This window comes from Podarcis cretensis, assembly GCF_951804945.1.
Source record: "Podarcis cretensis genome assembly, chromosome: 11".
Classification (NCBI taxonomy): domain Eukaryota; kingdom Metazoa; phylum Chordata; class Lepidosauria; order Squamata; family Lacertidae; genus Podarcis; species Podarcis cretensis.
The window spans coordinates 7,010,319-7,032,357 of NC_137180.1; the positions used below are offsets into that span (position 1 = coordinate 7,010,319).

At 40.3% G+C, this 22,039-nt stretch overlaps 1 protein-coding gene and 1 long non-coding RNA gene across 3 annotated transcripts in view; one reads left to right on the top strand and one right to left on the bottom strand.

Annotated features, from left to right (window-relative positions):
* Positions 1-9,657, top strand: part of LOC307227076 — a 142,516-nt gene extending 132,859 nt beyond the window's left edge. Inside the window, exons 2-3 of the long non-coding RNA XR_013843783.1 lie at positions 7,028-8,550; positions 9,050-9,657. This is a non-coding gene — a long non-coding RNA (uncharacterized lncRNA). The remainder of the gene's footprint in view (positions 1-7,027; positions 8,551-9,049) is intronic.
* GKAP1 (G kinase anchoring protein 1) lies at positions 1,099-20,822 on the bottom strand. 2 transcript variants are annotated; one of them, XM_079996136.1, is made up of 12 exons: positions 20,618-20,822; positions 16,924-17,190; positions 13,734-13,877; positions 13,092-13,169; positions 11,912-12,044; positions 11,063-11,085; positions 9,974-10,123; positions 5,432-5,533; positions 3,834-3,897; positions 3,496-3,566; positions 2,981-3,058; positions 1,099-1,412 (listed from the first exon to the last, which is right to left on the bottom strand). In XM_079996136.1, exons 2-12 carry the CDS (start codon positions 17,140-17,142, stop codon positions 1,365-1,367), a joined length of 1,110 nt encoding a protein of 369 aa, XP_079852262.1. In that variant the 5' UTR covers positions 17,143-17,190; positions 20,618-20,822; the 3' UTR covers positions 1,099-1,364. The 2 variants fall into 2 exon arrangements, with proteins under 2 accessions (XP_079852262.1, XP_079852263.1); XM_079996137.1 differs by having other exon boundaries at positions 16,924-17,186; positions 20,614-20,822.
* Positions 20,823-22,039: the final 1,217 nt, after the last annotated feature.

Below are 22,039 nucleotides of genomic sequence, written 5' to 3' on the forward strand. Positions count from 1 at the left end.
CCAGCTTCACTTTTTAAGTGTTATTCATGCCGTAGATGTCCATCGATGACAAGTTCAGGATTGTGTTCAATAAGAGGAGGTGTTGCCAACTTATATGCAAAGGAACAGGCTGAGCCTTGCATACTAATCATATCTTCAAAGCTACTGCTTGTCCAGTATGTAGGTGGTGTGAAGAAACACTTGGGGGTTGGTACCTTCTATGAGCCGCATAATCTGATAAACTGATGTTTGGTTGATGTATTTTAAAGAAAAACTAAATGAGAGCTGCACTAAAATTAGCAAGGGAACCCAATTGTCCTCTTAGGTTCTGTTCAAGCCAATTTGTAGGAAGAACTGGAACAGCTCCAATGTTATGTTGCAACTTGTTTTTAATGTTGTCTTTTAATGTTGTAACCTGCCTTGGGACTTTAAAGTGAAAGGTGGCGGAAGAAAAAGTATGTGTTGGGCACTGAGGACATCCTTGCTGCTCTACTCTAAGCAAGCCCTTGCTGAGAGTATAAATATATTTACTTAAACATGTTTGTAAGCCATGTTGAAGAACTGTAGAATTATAAACCTGTTAAACCATGAGATTTAAAAAAAAATTAAGATAATCTTTTTGCGGGGGGGGGGGGAATCTAGGACATTTTCTATGTGGCAGGACTGGAGTAAGGAAGAAAGGCTTTATTTCTTTTTGGAAAGAACCGTACCGCACAGGGTTGCCATATCTTGAAGAGCAAAAAAGAGAACACAAAGCAAGTAAATGTACATGACAACCCTAGCTTAAGGAATCTTGTTTATATATAAGAAAGACTAAAGGTGAAGTGACAGCATTAATCATTTGAAGTTCATTACATAATTACTGAACCCTTCAAAACAGTGTTGGCAGGAGTTCTTGTTGCAGACCCTGTGGTCTGATGTTACCCTCAGAAGGCCTTGTCCAGAACCACTGCTTTCCCCTTTTTTATTATGCCCTCCTCAGTACTAGGTTAAACAAGTCAAGCACCCAAAATTGAGTGGATGTGTGAAAAAGCAGAATGTACAAAGGATGGAAATGGCATAGAAATACAGTATGGGCCAACAATTTCAATAAGGCTAAAAACATTAAACACACCAGGGTCATAAAAATGACAAAAACTTTATTGAGTGATGAAAAACTAGGTGTAGCATTAGGACAAACAAGGTTTGAGCATCACTGTAACATTAGTTTCCAGCTTCTCTTCTTTATACTAGAAGTGCAATAGATTGAATATTCAGAACATTAGTCAATTAAACTTCACTCCCAAACCCAGAAAACTGCATAGTTAAGCAGTAGTACAAATACATTTCTGCAAAACCCCTGAAGATCAAATTTATTTTTTGCTCTGATTTTGGTACAAATGTGATCACCTGCACTGATCAGACTCTGAATTTCTTTTCCCTTTTCTTCCAGCCTATAACACAGAAGGAAAAAAGCTTGTGTTATGAAAACCTAAGTATCAACAAAAAATTGCTAAATTTCCCCCCAAATCAGGGCTTTTGCAGAAAGCACTAGCTGTGCCTCTTCAATACTGCCACTTCCCACAAGAGCCCTCTGGGAAGGAGAGAAACAGTTCTGAAAGAATGGGTGGATTCTCTCCCTTTTCACAGGTTATTTTTTTCTAGGAGGAATAGAAATCACTTGTCCTTTCCCTTCTCAAGGTGTGATTCATCACCCATAAGCAGCACTTTCTTTAGACGGATGCTCACTGTTGCTGAAACAAGTGAATACACTTGTGGATCTTGAGCATAATACTAGGGAGGAGACTTAATAGTATCCTCAAGTTGCTGTTTATTGCACACTGAAGTACAACATATACACAAAGAAAGGATGTGTGTGAGAGGAGAATTAAGAACTGCCTGCCCAGGTCTTCATAGCTGTATTATGTGACCCTGCCTGTCCTGGGTGGAAGTGACTCATGTCTGGATGCCTCCCTCACACAGGATAGATACTGTATTGGCCTGAATATAAGCCTCATTTTTTTTCCAAATTCTGATTGTGAAAAGTTAAAGTGTGGCTTATATTCGCAACCTTATGGTATCGCTGCTGAAACAGCTGCCCACGAGGGCCGTCGGGGGTGTGGGACAGCAGCGCCCGTCCCAACCGCATCGTCCAAGCCTACCCCGAGCCACTGTAAGGAAGGGGGAAGGGGTGGAGGCCACCGGCAAAGCAGTACGGCTCCTCCTCCCTGGAAGCAGCCCGGGAGCATGGGGCAACGACACGCAGCCTGCCCACTGCTTCCAAGCCTCCCCCGGCATTGGCTTGGGGAGGTAGTGCTGGGAGGTGGTTGTGCTGGGAGGTAGGTGAGCAGTGCGCTCAAAACCAAGCGCCGGCTTGGGAAGTGGGGCGCCGGCCGTCCCCCATTCAGGGCAGTAGTGCTGGCAGGCAGGCCACACCCGCAAATAAGCCTTGAATTTTAAAGGTTGAGCTTATCTGCGGGTGCGTCTTATATTTGGGCCGATATGGTAATTATTTGTGTGTGTGTGTGTCTGTATGTGTGTATCTATGTATCTACAGGTGTATCTCTCTCTCTCTCTCTCTCTCTCTCTCTCTCTGTGTGTGTGTGTATATATTATATATAAACTGCTAATTAGAGATAACAGGGTAATAAACAATTATGGTGATGGGGGAATTGTGCAGATCACTAAACAACAAGACAGAAAAGGAGATTCACTGAATGCAGTGGATCCAGAGGAAATATTTGTAAAGTCTGCTTTAAAAGCTCCTTTTTAGAGCAAACAGACACAAACTTGGTATGTAAACATAAACAAACAGGCTTGGATCCTAAGTAAGTTCACTGAAGGAAAAGTTTCTTGTCCCCCTTCCTCTAGCAGCTCCCATTGCTTCTCTGACACTGTTCAAGACCTCCAAACTTCCTGGAGAGGCTTTTTAGGAGTATTGGCAGCTGCAGTGGTGGGATGGGTAAAAGAAAAGTTTCTCTTGTGAGTTTCTGTTTACTTATGAAGTAGCTAGTAACGTTACCTGATATTTTGTTAGCTCTGCTTGCAGTAACTTCACTTTAGATCGTTCTTGTTCCAGAGCAGCATGAAGGCTGGTAACCTTAAAAAGCAAAATAAAAGCTCAACAACTACTGTCTTGTCTCTTAACAAAGTGACATTTTGAAGATAATAAAGTTACATGCCTATGACAGCACTAATGAAAAAGAAAATCAGTATGTACTATTTTGCCTATTAGCTGAGTTTCAAAATTCTTGCCTGATAACTTTCCCTGGAAATAATGTGGCAACATGTATCATTTCTGGCAGCAAGTTCACAATATTTTGAGAATTGCAGGAAACTATATAAAGTTGCCGTTGCAAAGAGAAAAGATAGGATTACATTTTACTAATTTTTCCTCACTGAAATTAATCCATCTAAGCTGGGTGCAGAGGGAAGGTCCTGTTCCATGAACATAACACTACTCATAGTTCTTCCAACCCAGTTGTTCTGATATTTTGATTTAGTGTGCTTTTTAAAATATATTGCAGAAATGTTTACCTGTAAAGTCAGCTCATTCTTAATACTCTGAGATTCATCGACCTGAAGCAGTATTTCGGCTTTATCTTTCACTAAAGTTTTAAAACAAAACAAAAAAGATTAGACTTTCTATTTTTAAAGATGTTGAGAATAGTTAGAGGCACATTTTTCAAGCACCACAAAAAATGTCTGATGGGCTGCATTCAGCCATGCAGGGTCACAGATTGCATAGGGCTGCTATGAAATAAAAACTGAACAAGCCTATTTGTCTTAGCACTGTCCAAACAATTTGCAGATAGATTTAAGGAACATAGGATTTTAAAAGAATTTTAATATTTAACAAACGAAGCACTACTTACTCTCTCCTTCCTGCAGCATTTTCAACAGCTGTGCATTTCGTGCTTTCACTTCCTTATACTTTGCCTAAACGTTTTAAAAGTTCAATTAATGCAAATGGCATATTTAAACAATATGGGCATTAGAGTATTGGTTGTACAGTGCAATCTTATCCATGTCTATGTTCACTGAAACTTACTGCCCAGTAAGTGTATTTAGAATTGGTGCCTTAACATTTTAAAATCAATCTCTAATCAATGGGACAAAATGAAAATATAATAACACAAGTACACTCAAGATCCCCCAAATTCCATTTCTGATAAAAGTGTATGTGTGGGTGAGCTTCAAGAATCAGAGGAGAGGATGGCAGCGAAAAAGAGAAATATATTTTTGAGCTGGAAATTCACAAAAGTGCCCCATTTATATAAGGTTGACTGTTGCCTTCAAAGATCAATTAATCTTCCTTGATCCCTAAAAGGTAAAGGTAAAGGTACCCCTGCCCGTACGGGCCAGTCTTGACAGACTCTGGGGTTGTGCGCCCATCTCACTTAAGAGGCCAGGGGCCTGCGCTGTCCGGAGACACTTCCGGGTCACGTGGCCAGCGTGACATCGCTGCTCTGGCGAGCCAGAGCCGCACACGGAAACGCCGTTTACCTTCCCGCTGGTAAGCGGTCCCTATTTATCTACTTGCACCCGGAGGTGCTTTCGAACTGCTAGGTTGGCAGGCGCTGGGACCGAGCAGCGGGAGCGCACCCCGCCGCAGGGATTCGAACCGCCGACCTTTCAATCGGCAAGTCCTAGGCGCTGAGGCTTTAACCCACAGCGCCACCTGATCCCTACTGACAATTAAACAGATGAGGTGGGCAACGTACTAAAAATAATTACTCTTGGCAACATTCATAAATGCAACAAAAATATCTAATAAGTTACAAGAAAGGAGATTCTGACTAAACATTCTGAAAAACCTTCTGACCAGTAAGAGCTGTTCAACAGTGGAACAGACTCCCATGAGAGGTGGTGGACTCTCCTTCCTTGGAGGTTTTTAAGTAGACGGTAGATGGCCATCTGTCAATGGATGCTTTAGTTGATATTCCTACATTGCAGGGGGTTGGGCTAGATGACCCTTTGGTCCCTTCCAACTCTTAAGATTCTAGTAAACACATACCAAGTCTGTGGTTATCCCCCCCCCCCACTGAACCAAATTCTTCTGAACATTAACAAACTGTTGACAAGTAGTTAATTATTTATAAATGTGAACTTTTAATGCAACATGTCCAACTCTCTCATGTGGTAGAAACACCTATAATTACTAAGTTTTCTCCTTACAGCAGCATTAACTGGTAGAATAAAGAATATATATGAAAGAAAACAGTAAGAAAACGGTTGATTTACAATTACTATGTCGTCATGTGGACTTTCTAAGGCTGGGGATGGAGGACTGACAGCGTACACTGAAAGCCTTTAAATAATAACCCTTTTTTACTAAGTAAAAATCTCCTAATATAGATTAAATGTAATTTTTATTTTGAAAAGCAGTGCTTTGAAAAGGCTAATACAATAAATATTTTCAATCTAAACATTTGTTTAAATTCAATCCTGCATAAAGAAACCCATTACATACCTCCCATTCAGTGATTACACTCTTTAATTGCTGGATTTCTGCATCTTTCCTCTCAAGTTCCAGCTTTAGTCTCTCTATTCTTCCGTCTTTCAATACAAAATCCTCCAGATTTTAAAGAGAGAGATACAATGTAAAATGAATTTTATGCCCTTAACAAAGTTGAGATGTGAACTAGCATTCAAAATACTTTCAAAAGTAACAAATGAACATAGGTATGCTTTAAAATGCTAGCAATTTAAACTTTTCGTATTTAAAAAATACAATGGAACTTACTATATGGTCACATATTCTATGGAAACTGACATAGAACACTGATTTTTAGTCCAAAATGTTTCCTCATTCAGGAAGCTATTACAGTTGGTCAAAAATTATTTCACTACAAAGAAATTTCAGTCATTACCCAGAGGGTAAGCTGCCCCTGAAATTCGGAGCAGCATTAAAAGTTGACCTGTCCAGAGTTCAGGTAGGGCAGGTATAGGGAACCTGTGGTTCTGCTCATGTTGCCAACTACAACCCACTCCCAGGTGAGGTCCCTGCAGTCTGAAGGCAGGCAAATCTTGTCGCCATCTTGAAAAGGGGGGGGGGGGGAGAGAAGACCCATGTAACTACTGAACCGCTTGATGCTGGTGTCAGGAAAGGTCCTAGAACATATAATTAGACAGATAGTCTAGGGATACTTAGGAAAGGATGCTGTGATGACTAAGACATAGCCTGGGTTTCTCAAAACAAGAAATGCCCATTGAAATCCAATTTCTTTTCTTGACCGAGTTACAAGCTTAGCGGATCAGGGGGATGCTGTGGATGATTTCAGTACCACTTTTGATAAAGTCCCCCATGATATTCTTGTGCAGAAACTGGTAAAATGTGGGCTGGATGAGGTAAATGTGAAGTGGATTTGTAGCTGGTTGACTGACTGAACCCAAAGATACTCATTAATGGTTCCTTGTCATCTGGGGGGAGGGAGAAGTGGGGTGCCATAGGAATTGAGGGGATGTTCATCAAATCTGCAGATGACACCAAACTGGCAGAGGTAACCAATGCTACAGAAGACAGAATCAGGATTGAAGATGACATTAACAGATTGGAGAACTGGGCCCAAACTAACAAAATCAATTTCAATAGGGACAAACGTATCGTACTTAGGCAGGAATAACCAGTTTCACAGGGGACACCTGGCTTGCCAGTAATACATGTGAAAAGGATTTAAGGGTCTTAGTAGATCACAAGCTTAACATGAGTCAACATTGTGGTGTAGCAGCGAGAAAAGCTAATGCTATTCTAGGCTGCATCAACAGAAGAATAGTGTCCAGATCTAGGGAAGTAGTAATACCACTCTATTCTGCCTTGGTCAGACCACACCTGGAATGGTGTGTCTAGTTCTTAGTGCCACAGTTTAAGAAGGGTACAGTGGCACCTCAGGCTACATACGCTTCAGGTTACATACGCTTCAGGTTACAGACACCGCTAACCCATAAATAGTTCTTCAGGTTAAGAACTTTGCTTCAGGATGAGAACAGAAAATCATGCTCCGACGGCGCGGCAGCAGCAGGAGGCCCCATTAGTTAAAGTGGTGCTTCAGGTTAAGAACAGTTTCAGGTTAAGTGTTTCCGGCGGTGGAAAATGGCTGATCCCACACAATCGGACCTCAGCCGTTCCGATAATTCAGGGCTGATATGGGGGTAATTAGCCCTGGCAGCCTCCCCAGGGCAGGGGAGGACTGTCTCAACGACCCGCGGTCTGCCCCAGATTGCCGATGTGGCAGACGGCAGGGGCACTGGGTCATGGAGCTAGGGACGGCTGACACTCCTGCGACGCCACCCCATAGCCGGACGCATCTGTTTGGGAAAATATAAAGATTTGGAAAACAAACAGACACGCTCTGAATTGAAGAAGCTGGAAAAAACCTGCAGTATGTACAGTCTCTGGTGCAAAAGATCGAACTTCAAAGAGATCCTCATCATGACGTTTGGAATGTGGAGGGGCTTGGTATGTAAAAAAACATTCTTTTATCCTTAATATCAACAATCCGTAATGCATGCCAAGCCTTATTAAGAACTTAAATTGCTCTTCAGAAAGTGAGTTCAGATGGACTTTCATATATAATTGGGATCTACTCGCAGCCACTTCTCTTCTAAGACCAGAAATGTCTGTTAAAGACGAAAACAAAGGACAAAGGACAAAATGGCTTCTCTCACCACGTCGTTATTGAATATCTGAAATACTTCCCTGATTAAGAGAAGCAGGAGCTAACGGATGGTTGGTTATAAAGACTGGAAGCAATATTACATATACAACTGTTTACAAAAAGATGTTTTTTTGATTACGAGCTAGAGAGGGCTAAATGGATGTCTCGCAGCCCCCCTCTAGGGCCCAGAGGGGGGACTGGGAGGATTCCAAAGGCCAATTGCTAACTGTCTGATATATGGCTACATTGCAAACAGTCTGTTTAAGACAAATCAACAAGGAGGTTACAGAAGGAAATTTCTCTCTGTTTATTTGATAACACCTGGACGGGAAAGATTAACGATCTGGGAGCTGCCAAAATAACAACTCTCAAAGAGCTGGACAGAACTTTGAAATTGGATGCAATTAAATTAAGCGGTGCGATGAAAAAACAGCTGAAGGAGTACAATATACGGACAAATCTGCACTCCATAGGAAAAAAAAGTATCTGTTTTCTGACATGAATGAGGATCGTAGAACCAGAGTCAAAATGTGGAAGGGGAAAATCGGACATGGAATTATGAATAACATTGAGGATGATGAGAGGCAGGACTATGATGTTGAATGCGCTTTGAAATTCAGACCGTGGGAAGTCAAAACAAAATTATTACAATTTGGAAGACAATTGGACCTTTTTTATTTTAGTTTTTTATTTTTATTGGATTTGATTTGATATGTTAATTGGATGTTTTTATTGGAAAATTAATAAATGCTTAAAAAAAAAAGAACAGTTTCAGGTTAAGTACGGACCTCCGGAACAAATTAAGAACTTAACCCGGGGTACCACTGTATTGACAAGCTGGAATGTGCACAGAGGAGGGTGACCAAAATGATCAATGGTCTGGAAACCAAGCCTTATATGGAACGGCTGAGGAAGTTGGGCATGTTTAGCCTAGGTGCTGGTTTTAACCTTTAAAGCCCTATGCGGCCTAGGACCCTCGTACCTACGGGACCGCCTCTCCTGGTATGCCCCACAGAGGAACTTACGGTCTTCAAATAAAAACATCTTGAAGGTCCCAGGCCACAGAGAGGTTAGGCTGGCCTCAACTAGAGCCAGGGCTTTTTCGGCTGCGGCTCCAACCTGGTGGAACACTCTGTCACAAGAGACAAGGGCCCTGCAGGACTTGACATCTTTCCGCAGGGCCTGCAAGACAGAGCTGTTCCACCAGGCCTTTGGTCAGGGCGCAGCCTGACTCCCTCCTTTGGCAATCTTTACAAAACTTTAGTTTATGGTTGCCATCAATTTTGATCTTAATTAATTTTTATAATGTTTTTATAATGTTGCACTGTTTTAGTGTTGTTAGCCGCCCTGAGCCCGGCTTCGGCTGGGGAGGGTGGGATATAAATAAAATATATTATTATTATTATTATTATTATTATTAGATAAGAAGAGAGTGAGGAGATAGCCATCTTCAAATCTCTAAAGGGCTTTCACAGGGAAGATGGAGCAAGCTTCTTTTCTCCTGCTCCAGAGAGTAGGACCTGAACCAATGGCTTCAAGTTACAAGAAAGGGAGGTTTTTAAAGAGAGGTTGGATGGCCATCTGTCATGGATGCTTTAGTTGAGATTCTTGCATTCTAGGGGATTGGGCTAGATGACATTCAGGCTCCCTTCCAACTCTACAGGGATGATGGGAGCTGTAGCTCAGCAACATCTGGTGAGCCACGGGTTCTCCACTCCTAGGGTAGGTGAACAAACACACCAAACCCTGTGGCACACATTATTTAAACCACTTTTACTCAACTCTTCAGCTAAAAAGATGAATAAAAAGTAAAAACAAGGCAATCCATGCCAGGGGCTTACGATCCAAAGGCACTACACAAAATGAAAAATGGAAGAGTAAAACAGGGAAACTCAGACACCCGTTCTTAAAGTTAGAGTTTCCTTGTCAGATATTTCTCAGAAGAGGAAATTTAGTGGCCTTTTCATACCTATATGCACTTTTAAGCAGCTACTCAATTTCACCTTCTCTATTATAATCAGTGAGTGCTCACTGGAAGGACAGATTGTGAAGCTGAGGCTCCAATACTTTGGCCACCTCATGAGAAGAGAAGACTCCCTGGAAAAGACCCTGATGTTGGGAAAGATGGAGGGCACAAGGAGAAGGGGACGACAGAGGACGAAATGGTTGGACAGCGTTCTCGAGGCTACCGGCGTGAGTTTGACCAAACTGCGGGAGGCAGTGGAAGACAGGAGTGCCTGGCGTGTTCTGGTCCAGGGGGTCACGAAGAGTCAGACACGACTAAACAACAACAACAACAACAACAACAACAATTATAATCAGGACAGTATACTTTCAGGAATGTTCATTTAACATACATGTGTGGGATCACGTGATGTACTGTTGTCCATTCCATTATCTGTGATATGCTCTCTTCTTTTCTCCCTAGTAATTATTTTGTGCACATCGTCTTCCAGTCTATTGAAGAATTCACCATCATGCAAGACAGTATGTGAAGAGCTCAATTCCTGCCAAGAAACTATAATTAATCTCTAGTAAAACAATTCAGCAACTTAATAAGTAATTCTAAGGTTTATATATGAAATTCCAATCTAAATATGAAATTTCAGCTTTAAAGCAAATTACAATAATATATTTTTTTCTAAATGCCCTCCATCCCTACAATAGGTCTTGGTAACTGCATCAGGCAAAAAATTAGCATTGTTTTAATAATGCTTAGATACTATTTTAATCACGTTCTAAATTTGCTGGCCCTGTAATGCAGCAAACATGGAATACCAAGTAACCATTCTCTTGCTACAATGCTTTCATTCTTTGCCTTCCCAGCACAGCAAGAAAGCATTGCATCATTCAGTTTAAGGGTAAAAGCCAAGGCTTAATTTGCCCAAAGTGATGTCATCATGTAGTACACTTAGACCGACTACTGAGTACTATGATGTCATCGCATTTACTACCTGGACCATGATTAGCTGAGATCACATAGTCATTCAGAAAGAAGCCAAAAGAGAAGCTAGAAACAAAAAATTATAGCAACTAAACAACCAAAGATTAGGCTGTGAACAGGTACAAGAGAGACAGCTAATAAGAACTGATTAGGTTTCTCAAGGGACCATTTTGAACTTTCAAGAGCCCACTTTCCTTGTTAAAAATAGTGCAAAAAATTTGGTGCAGCCACAGAAATTATTCACTGAAAAATCTTTAAAAAGCTTGTGCTGAAATGTTAATTTAATAGCACAATCTTTCATATACAATTTCTTCACAATATCCAGGTTCCTGCTGTTCACTTAAGTCTCCCCAACAGAACCAGAAACAATATTTTCATGTGACTTATTTAGAACAGAGCATGCACTAATGCTTGCCAAGAAAGTGGAAAAATTAACAGTGCCATTTAAAGAATTCCCTCATTAGATACTTCAAGCATTATTTTTGTTTGATTAGGTACTTACCTCCTGCTTTTTGGGAAGGTGATCTGAAACAACATGAAATGTAAATTACAGATTAAATTTAATTTGTGGACGAAAACCCTAAAACTGATTATCCAGGAATATTTCAGTGCCATACTCTGCTAAATTATAAATAAGATTCTCTAAGTTTAAGCTAAAATTTCCATTCACACTTTAAATTCCTTGTATTCTGTTTTGCCAGATTTATAAATCTAGTAACAAAGCACCACTTGACCCACCTGAAACTAAACTACTGCAACTGAGTATCAAATTTGCCACAAAGTGTGATGAAGCGTGTGATTTGCAAAATGGCCCCTGGTTTTCTGGGATGAAACCAGTTTAGAGGTCCTTCAAAGTAGTTTTGGGGCTGGTGTTAAAACTAAAACTGTTTTAGCTGTCCTGCTGGACCACCTTTTCTGGGGAATAGAAGGAGAGAGTCCAGCTATGCTAATTCTACTATATCCTTCTCTCAGCAGTATTTAAACAGTATTTAAAGATCAAAGCAGTGTAAAGTTTCACTTTAGTTCTTTGTACAGGCATTCTGTCCATGGGAGACTTCTGATTAAGCAGAAAGATCTCACTAACCAAAGGGGAAGAATCATATTTTGCCAATTCTCCACCCACCCCCAGGACACAAACACTTCCCAGATTGTTTCAATCAATCCCCCAATACTCTGGAACATATCTGAGGGTACAAAGGGGGAATTGGCAAAAGCCCCCCTACTCACACTCTTGGCGATGGAAGTGAAGTCTGAATCCTGAATCTGAATTCCTAACCTGACAGGTGTCTACATCTTGTGACTCTTTAACAGACCTAATGATTCTACGAAACATTTAGCACTAAAAACTTACCAATGTTAGTATCAGACTGGAAATCTTTTAAAGACACAGTGAGAGGTTTGTCTTTTCCCTGCTGATTTTTTCTTTTCTCTTTCTTGTGCACAGCTTTTGATGGAGGAGAAGCACTTTCAACAGTTTCATATTCCTGTAAAGAAAAAAAAAACACCTTATACATCTGTCTTTGAGAGACTAAATAATAGAACATTATGCTTAAACACTGCCAAAGGGAAAACAAGTTACGCAAAGAAATATTTTGAAACAATATAAAGCATTTTATGGCTCAAAAATGGAAACAAGAAGAATTACCAACATTGGAAGAATGGAGACGGAAACTGATGGATTTTGCTGAATTAGACAAACTGACAGGAAAAATTAGATATCAGAAAGATCACAAGTTCACACAGGACTGGAGAAAGTTTACGATTTATCTGGAAAATATTTGTGATGAACAGACAACGCTAGTTGGATTTAAAGAGGCTTTGTGATGAGAAAGGGTATTGTAAGAGGGATAAGAGCTGTAAAGATTAATCAACTGGCAATACAATCATAAAGGAAATGTGAAATAAATTTAAAATTATGAGGATTGTGGAGGGAGCGGGGGGAAGTCCAAAAGAATTTTGTATTATAGTGGATATGAATGTGTTATTTAAATCTGTAAAAGAAAATTTTTCTAAAAAATTAATAATAAAAAAAAGAAACAATATAAAGCAATTTAGTCTCTTGCTTAGTATTTTGAACCCATGTCTATGCAACTGGCCTCTCTAAACAAGTAAACAACACATCCAGGATTGTACACGAAACTACATAAGAAAGAATTCTGTTTTCACCACTACTATTACCACAGGCAATATTTTCTTGATCTGCTATTAACTCAACTGAATCTAGCAAAAAAACTACAGCTGTACATAGGCTCATAAAAAGTGCATTGTTAAGAATTCAGTGGTACCTCTGGATACATACACCTCCAGTTCTGTATCCTTCAGGATGCGAATGCGGCAAACCCGAAAGTATTTTTCCGGGTTTTGACGCACGTGCCTGCGCAGAAGTGGTCTAATGCCGTGCGCACATGCGCAGAAGCGGTCCCTCCAGCTGCAGAAATCTCGGGGTCCGACTGGAGCTCCGGAACAGTTCCTCTCCGCAACCGGAGGTACCACTGTATTTGTGTTTTAATCATATTTAGAGAAGGGAATACCTTTTTGTGTTCTTCATATTCCAGTTTGCTGAGAAGTAAAGCTTTTTCAAGATCAGCTTCAAACATTTCAGAAGTCAACTGAAGAAACAAGATGAAAAAGTGTACCATGTGGCAGGGTTTTATTCAAACATACACCACCCTCTTAGTATCATATGTCAGTTACTTATCAGTCACTCCCTCCCCAAAAGAGGTATATCTAGCATCTTCATTATATAGCTTCGGGAAATTGCTGAGGACACACCTCTTTTGATGCTAGAGATGTATATTTTTAGGATCCACCTTATTTGATTGTTGGTTGTTTTAAACAGCTTTTAGCATTGTGTTTTAATTGTTGTAACCTACCAGGAACCAAAGGGTGAAGGGGTGGCTAGCAAATGATATTATTTGGCACCTTGACTAGAGAATAAATCTCAATGAACTAAATGTAACTTTTTTCTCAGAACACACGCTCATGATTGCTGAAAGTTATAGCCTGATCATTTGCACGTTTATGCAGAATTAAGTCCTATTGTGTTTAATAGAGCTTTCTTTCAAACCTGACCCAAATGCCTGCCAATGCTAATGCATACAAAGCAGGTGCAGCGGTTAAAATGAAGAATCACGAACACTTAAAACTTTAAAATAACATATTTGATGAATTACCTGTTCATCTCTTTGTCTCCACTCTTGCCAGTTCTCTTCCTGAGAATCTTTCCTTGCTGAATTATTTAATGCTTGCTCGTGCTGAGACAAAGAAGCTCCATGGGAACTTTTCTGAGGGATTTTCTTAAAAGCGAGATTTCTGAGCTATAAAAACAATGAACATAAATAAATATTTTTATAAAGTATCAAACACTGTGACAAACACTGTGTATCAGACACTGTGAAACCTCAGTGTAGGTTTGCTCTGAAGTGCCTTACATTATTCTGGTGATTTGATTAAGAAGAAACCCTCACATAATGTTGGTGGTCTAAACTGGCTAGAACAATAAACACAAGTTAGGTTCCCTGTGTACAAATGGCCAGAGGAACAAGGAAAGATCAGCTGGGCCCAAACTAAATGTAATATACAATTCACCACATCATTCCAGCATTCTCAAACTGACCCCCCCTACCTTTCCCTTTCCCTTTGTAAGTAGTAAGCACAAATGTATCTCTTTTTCATTTATGTATTGCGCCTACCACCAGAACTATACTGAATTATTGAATGACATGATGCTTTGGGAGACTAGTTTTCTCTGAAAATAGGAATAAAAGTATGGTATTTTAAAATATCAATAATGGTGGGTTGTAGCCAATGGTGGTTTTATGTAAGCTGAAGTGCTTCTCCTAATGTAAAGCTCAAAAGGTAAAGTTAAAGTGAGGTGCCCCATTGCCACAAACCCTTCCCATCAATTCCAGTCCTCTGTGCCATATCCCACTGTTCCACATGGTCCCATAACCTTCAGGGGCAATCAGTGAAAATCAGGCGCCCTGCCTGAAGTGCTTTTGCTAGCACAATTTGATATAACCTGACATGAATTCCACAGCAACAGATGCATTACAAATATCATGAGTAGCTGCAATATAGTAAGATAGGAAGCAAAATTGAGGAAGTCTTCCAAGTTCAAAATAATTCATAGTATGTTCTAGAAGTACTGCTAATTTAGTATTTGTTTGAAAACTGAGTAACACTTAATACTACTCAATAATATTTGTATATAGACTTCCGGGTTGGCGCCGTCGCCGAATGGCGGACTCCCTCCGAGCTCCGGAGGGAGCCTGCTCGGCAGGGGTTGGGTCCCGCCGCGCCGGCGACGCGGGGACCCTCAAAAACCATGGGCGCTGCAACCCACGGACTTGGTGACTCGGTGGGCACCGTTTGCAACCCCCCCGACCCGCGAAGGAGCCTTTTTAAAGGCTCCGGAGCGGGGGACGGGGGGTGGCGTGGTGCTATGAGTCCTCTGCTTCCCCTGCCGAGCGAAGCCGCATGCCATTTGATGGAGAGCGCTGACTTCTTCCATTGAAAATTTGGACTAAAAAGAACAACCCGTGAGTAATTGGAAAATCAGATTTAAAAGGGAAAAAAAAATTTAAATTTGGAACGAGCGGGGGAGGTGCAAAAAGGAAGTCTGTCTCCCCCCTGTTGTAGAGGATTTAAAGCAAGGATCTGACAACTAAGATCGAGAGAAAGGTCTACTTTTTATTGATAAAGTTATTAATTTCACGATGGAAAATTACAAGATTGTGCTGGAGGAGAAAAGTGAATTTGTGAGTTAAAGTGTAACCCCCCCCCCCCCAGGAACCGGGAGTGATCCGTGAGAGCGCCTGGTGAGGAGTTATAGAGATTTTGACAGCTGTCAAAGTAGCTGTCAAAGTTGAAGAATAAAAAGAGAATTTTGCTACAATGACTTTGCTGGTTATATTTGTTACAATCTGGATATAAATTGTTGAAAACAAGGGATAACAAGTTACTTTGACTTTTGGGTGTGATCTGGAAGGAAACTGAGTTACCATAATCCCTCTAGAGGGGGCTTTGGGACACTCCAAGAATTGCTGTAAGTGGAAAAATACGCATGGAACAGTACAGGACTTTTTATCTCCTGGGAAAGCTGCAGAAATGAAACATTATTTTGTCTACAGAGGTCTCTACACTAAAGGAGACAATAGATCTATCTATTGAAGAATGGAAGGGACTTGACGCAAGTTTTTGTTCCTGAACAAATAAAGCCTCTGTAGAGGAAGTAGAAGCTTTTGGAATTAGAACGTTTTTGCAGTGGAACAGGAAAAGAAACCAGAGGAAAGCGAGGAAAGAGAACAACAAGAATTGGACAAAGCTGGAAGTGAGAACATTTGGGACATTCAGATTTAAAAGGAATAAGAAATAAAATATGAGTTTTACTTTTAAACATAGAGATCTGGATGGAAAAAATGGACCTTCTTGAGATAGAGTCCTTCCAAGATTGGGTGTTTGAAACTAAAGACTACCAAAAAGATGGCAAAGACTTTTAAAAAGACGGCAAAGTGGAGCTGAGAGAGATTTGGACATAGATGTGGGGTCTCCAGGCTGACAGTAGACACTGATGGACATTGGGCATCATAACCGGGAAAGGGGGGAGGGAAATCTGGTATCCAAAGGGTGTAAAATTATACTCTGTTCTTTATTTTTTTTAATTTTTTTTTAATCTCACTTTGTTCTGCGTACTAAAGAGGGGAATTCATGGAAGGGAACAGGGGTCGATTTTAGGGGGAAAAAATATTTTCAACATTGGGTCAATGATAATAAGCTTAAATTTGGGGTAAGAACTTGTTGAATTAATTTAATGGAATTGGAATATAAGAGGGGGTGAGGTGAGGAAGTCCTGGAAGGATGTTAATGAAAGTAAGGCCTAAAAGTAAATGTTCTTTTGTTTTGTTTTGTTTTGTTTTGTTCTTTTTCTTTTTTCTGCTATATTTGGAAATTTCAATAAATATTATTAAAAAATAATAATAATATTTGTATATAGGCATTGTCACCCACAAACAGTATTTTTTTTTAAACTATCTGAACCATATGCACCAATATATGCTATGAACCTAGACACCTACATTAAAGAAAAGAAGCACTCGAACATCTGCCCTACCTTAGGGCAGATTTCTTCAGAAACTTCTCCTTCCAAAGATAAACATTTTGGATTAGGATGCCATTCTAGTTTTAAAAGAAAGGTGTTTAGGATTCACCTGATCATAAACACCTTCCCACTTCTAACCCCTGCTGGAATCTTTACCACATCTCAAGTATACTTAATTCTTGATCCCTCACTTTTTGACTTTTCCTTTGCATGTATGTGGATACCTGGCCCAACTGAGTATTGAAACATAACAGTCACACCACCTCATTGGCTTCACTCTGCTGCTGTTCCTTCTTTTTTCTTCTCTTTTCTTTTTTCTTTTCATTTGTGGTTGACTTGCTACCTGAAGCTTGGGACTTTCCACCATTTCGACTGTTTCTTCCTTTTCCAGATTCTGAATCGGATCCACTGCCACTATCAACTTGCAAAAGAGCAAACCGTGATGCAGTAGTAGGAACCGAACTAATAACTGCAGAGGCCATTTTAACTTTGGAGGCGTCTAGAAGCAAGCCGCTGTTTCAAGAAGCTACCTGGATAAGTAACAGCAATATAAGGATGGGGTGGGGGAAGAAAAAAGATCCACAATTTTACTATAAGAGAACTGGTACATTAAATCACTTTTTTAAAAAATGGATTACAGAGTTTTATATAGTAACCAAAAGACCTCACAAACAAAACTACCACATTTTTCTGAATCAGGTTTCATAAGTTTTTTTCCCCCTATTTTGCAGAGTTATGTAACCTAGAAATACCATATCCCGTTAAGCTCTAGGTGCATTAATCAATATGGTGACTGAGAGCATGCCCAAGATTAATAGGCCCAGAAATAGCTGGCCCCTTTTTGGACAACACCCTGAATAAGTTGTTCAAGGGACGGGGTAATAATTTTTGCAAGAAAGCAGAAATACTTTTAATGAATGAGGAATTGCAGCCCCAAAGTGTGGGAATATGGTTGGTTGTTACTTCTTTAATAGCTATTTTTAATTGAAATAAATTAATTAAAACAATTGTCCAGTAGCACCTTAGAGACCTACTAAGTTAGTTCTGGGTATAAGCTTTCGTGTGCATGCACACTTCTTCAGATATTTTTAATTGGTAGCTTTTGTTGAATTTCTTGTAGCAGCCTTGGATGACTAATTTATACTCCTACTTTCTGTGCAAAATATAAAGAATGGTGATAAAAATAAAGCAAAAAAAATTAACTTAATACTATAGGGGTTTTTTTTTGGAAAATAGATAACTAAATAAATACTGTTATTCACTCTCTAAACTTTGTGCTTATTAAACACTTCAGATGACAGAAAGGTCACCAATAGGAACTATTACTGACAGTGTAGCTGTCATTTTATTCCTATGTAGGATTGCAAAAGGGAAGCTCATTGATCTTTTGAAAACACTGGCACACAAGCATAGTCTTCAGAAGAAGATTAACAAGGATTTTCTAAGAAAGTATCATGTACTCTTAAGGATTAAGTTTAGGAGTCTGTGGAACTATGGTTCCCATCAAAGGAACATGCTTTGAACAAAAAGAGCTATATAATTTCATGGAAGTGTAACTGTGAAAAAGTATCAGATGAAATGTTTATAGTGGATCTTGCTGCACCACTGTTGGAAGCTCCAAGGTTCAAAGACAGAACTAATAGATCTTTTAATCAAGAGGAATAAGCATGAGGCATCTTCCCTGCTTTCTAAAGAATTCAATATAATAAGGGTGTCTCTTCTTCCACAAGCAAGAAGGCCCAAATAATACTATCTAACAAGAAACTATGGATCAAAATCTACAATGCTAATATTCCATGTTGATGTTTTCTGAACAAGGTGCAAGTTTTTTCAAAAGGTACAGAGATCTTCTTAAAACAGACTTTCTATCTTCTGCTTTTAGGCATGTACTTATGAGAATCAAAGTTTTGACAAAATGTATTAGAAAGAGGATGAAATTGCCTTCTGTGATGCTAAATAGGTTGCAATCTTATTTGCAGTAGCCTGGGAATGTCCCATTAATGTACTGAGCAGACACTGCTCTATAAAATGGATTAAATAAACACAATTTCAGAACGATAAATATATGAAAACGAATACGTATGCTTTACGTGTCTGTAAATATGGCAAGACATGCAGTTAAACTATTACTTATAAATTACTTATATATATATATATATGCCTAAAGAACAGTGCTGCAAAAGTCAAACAACTGCACATTCTTACCACCAGAAACTGGTTCAACAAAACATGCCATTTAACAGCATCATTAACACACTTGCCAGTGCCAATAGCTTTCTGCAGTTTTATCCCGTATCAACAGCGGCACGACCCCAACTAAAGCTAAGCCCTTTAAAGTTCTCATGTTTGGGGACCCGTTTTCTAATTCTGCCCCACATAAACGAGTTGACACTGGGTGGAGGATGGCGCTCCTGAAATGCCATATATCCCGCCCAGTTCTGGGTTCTGCCTTCGAGAAAGGGGTGACTGAGAGACACCCCAAGATTAACGGGCCCAGCAGTAAACCCCCCTCGCCCTACTTTTTGGAGAGGACCCTGTAAGAATAAAAAAGTAAATGAATGAAAGAGAAGGGGATGATCAGAAATTGTGGGGTGAGCTTACACCTTTAGCCCCTCTCCCCGCTCGTTTGTTTCAGCAGAAATTCTCCCCAGAGGGTAGCATGCCGCCCCCGCCCCCCCCGTTTGAATAATAATAATAATAATAATAATAATAATAATAATAATATTTATTATTTGTACCCCGCCCATCTGGCTGGGCTTCCCCGGCCACCCTGGGCGGCTTCCAACGAGGATTAAAAATACATAAAAATGTCACACATTAAATACTTCCCTGAATAATAATAACTGAACCCCTAATAATAATAATAATAATATAATTTATTATTTGTACCCCGCCCATCTGGCTGGGCTTCCCCGGCCACCCTGGGCGGCTTCCAACGAGGATTAAAAATACATAAAAATGTCACACATTAAATACTTCCCTGAATAATAATAATTGAACCCCTAATAATAATAATAATAATAATAATAATAATAAAATTTATTATTTGTACCCCGCCCATCTGGCTGGGCTTCCCCGGCCACCCTGGGCGGCTTCCAGCGAGGATTAAAAATACATAAAAATGTCACGCATTAAATACTTCCCTGAATAATAATAATTGAACCCCTAATAATAATAATAATAATAATAATAATATAATTTATTATTTGTACCCCGCCCATCTGGCTGGGCTTCCCCGGCCACCCTGGGCGGCTTCTAGCGAGGATTAAAAATACATAAAAATGTCACGCATTAAAAACTTCCCTGAATAATAATAATTGTTCGGTTTTTTATTACATATTTATTAAGATTTTTTGAATACAAATGCATAAATAATAATCGACATTACTTATATCATAATATAATTTCGTCACTTCTTTGGACTCCCTCACATCTCCCGCTCCCACTTACATCGTTACAAAAAATTCTTTTCCAAGCAAATTACCCACTTGTTTACAATCTTATCTCCGCTCATTTAAATAAAATCTAGCAATTCTCCAAAAAATTTATATTTTCCTTATTCTCACTTATCGTCAAAATCAGATCTAATTCAGTGGCGGGCAGTTATTTATGATCTAGCATCCTTCTTAGCATTCAACAAAATTACAATATTTCTGTAAATAAATCTTGAATTTCCTCCAGTCCTCCTCAACCCTCTCTTCTCCCAGGTCTCTGAATAATAATAATTGAACCCCTAATAATAATAATAATAATAATATTTATTATTTTTACCCCCCCCTCTGGCTGGGCTTCCCCGGCCACCCTGGGCGGCTTCCAACGAGGATTAAAAATACATAAAAATGTCACACATTAAATACTTCCCTGAATAATAATAATTGAACCCCTAATAATAATAATAATAATAATAATAATAGAACCCACCCCCCCCCCCAGAGCAAACCGTTGGTCGGCACCCACCGCGGAGGGCGCCTCGCTGAAGCCGGGCAGCAGCCTCCTCTGAGGGGCTGGAAGGAGGCAGGCGAGGCTCCGGGTCCCCCTTCGACGAGGCCCCGTCTGGGCGGGAGAGAGAGAGAGGGATGGCGGCCCCGAGGGGTGCGGAGAGCGAGGGGCCACGGAGGCCGCCTCACGGACGGCGGTTCGGGAAACGGCTCGGGGCGTCGCGTGAGGGGCGGAAGGAGAGGCTCCCTCGCCGAGTTTGTTTATGTCTCGGGCCGCTTCGCTCGAGGGCGGGGGGGGGGCCAGCGCGCGAGACGCGGAGGGAGGGAGGGAGGGAGGGGGAAAGGGGGCGGGGGGGCGCATGCGCAACAAAGTGGGTTTGTGACGTCTGACGTGGTCGCCGCGGGCGGGGCGGGGGGGCGCGAGAGGGCGACGCCCCCCTCCCCCCCCCCAACTAAACTCCGCTCCGCAGTCTCCCTCAGGTGCGCTGCCGCCGGCGCCGCTTTCTCTTTGCGTCCCCCCCCCCGCAATTAAGTGCGCTCCCCGGAGTCAAAACGGTTCTGTTCCGTTGCTCTTTTGGGGGGAAACACGTGGTTGACCTGCTGTCGGCGTTGACTGCGCACCTGTGGATTTATCAATTTAATTTATGCTCTCTTACATTTTTTTAAAAAAACCAGGGTTAGTTTCTCCGGAAAGAAACACAGTATATATATATATTTCAATTCAATTTTAATTACGGCTATTAGCCCATAAAATATGTACATGTATGTATATATATGTGTGTGTGTGCATGTGTGTGCATATATATCTATACAGTATCTATCTATGTATCTACTTATACCTATACCTATACAGTATATATATGTGTGTGTGTGTGTGTGCATGTGTGTGCATATATATCTATACAGTATCTATGTATCTACTTATACCTATACCTATACAGTATATATATGTGTGTGTGTGTGTGTGTGTGTGCATGTGTGTGCATATATATCTATACAGTATCTATCTATGTATCTACTTATACCTATACCTATACAGTATATATATGTGTGTGTGTGTGCATGTGTGTGCATATATATCTATACAGTATCTATCTATGTATCTACTTATACCTATACCTATACAGTATATATATATATGTGTGTGTGTGTGTGTGTGCATGTGTGTGCATATATATCTATACAGTATCTATGTATCTACTTATACCTATACCTATACAGTATATATATATGTGTGTGTGTGTGTGCATGTGTGTGCATATATATCTATACAGTATCTATCTATGTATCTACTTATACCTATACCTATACCTCCTGCCCACCTAACAGTTCGAAAGCACCTCAAAGTGCAAGTAGATAAATAGGTACCGCTCCGGCGGGAAGGTAAACGGCATTTCTGTGCACTGCTCTGGTTCGCCAGAAGCGACTTAGTCATGCTGCC

Excerpts from the sequence above, each read along its gene's own strand:
- GKAP1 (XM_079996136.1), bottom strand. The coding sequence starts at position 17,142 with ATGGCCTCTGCAGTTATTAGTTCGGTTCCTACTACTGCATCACGGTTT. Across the intron at positions 3,059-3,495 it reads AGAATGAGCTGACTTTACAG|GTTACCAGCCTTCATGCTGC; the intron begins GTAAACATTTCT and ends TTGCTTTTTAAG. Across the intron at positions 1,413-2,980 it reads CAGAGCTAACAAAATATCAG|GCTGGAAGAAAAGGGAAAAG; the intron begins GTAACGTTACTA and ends TCTGTGTTATAG.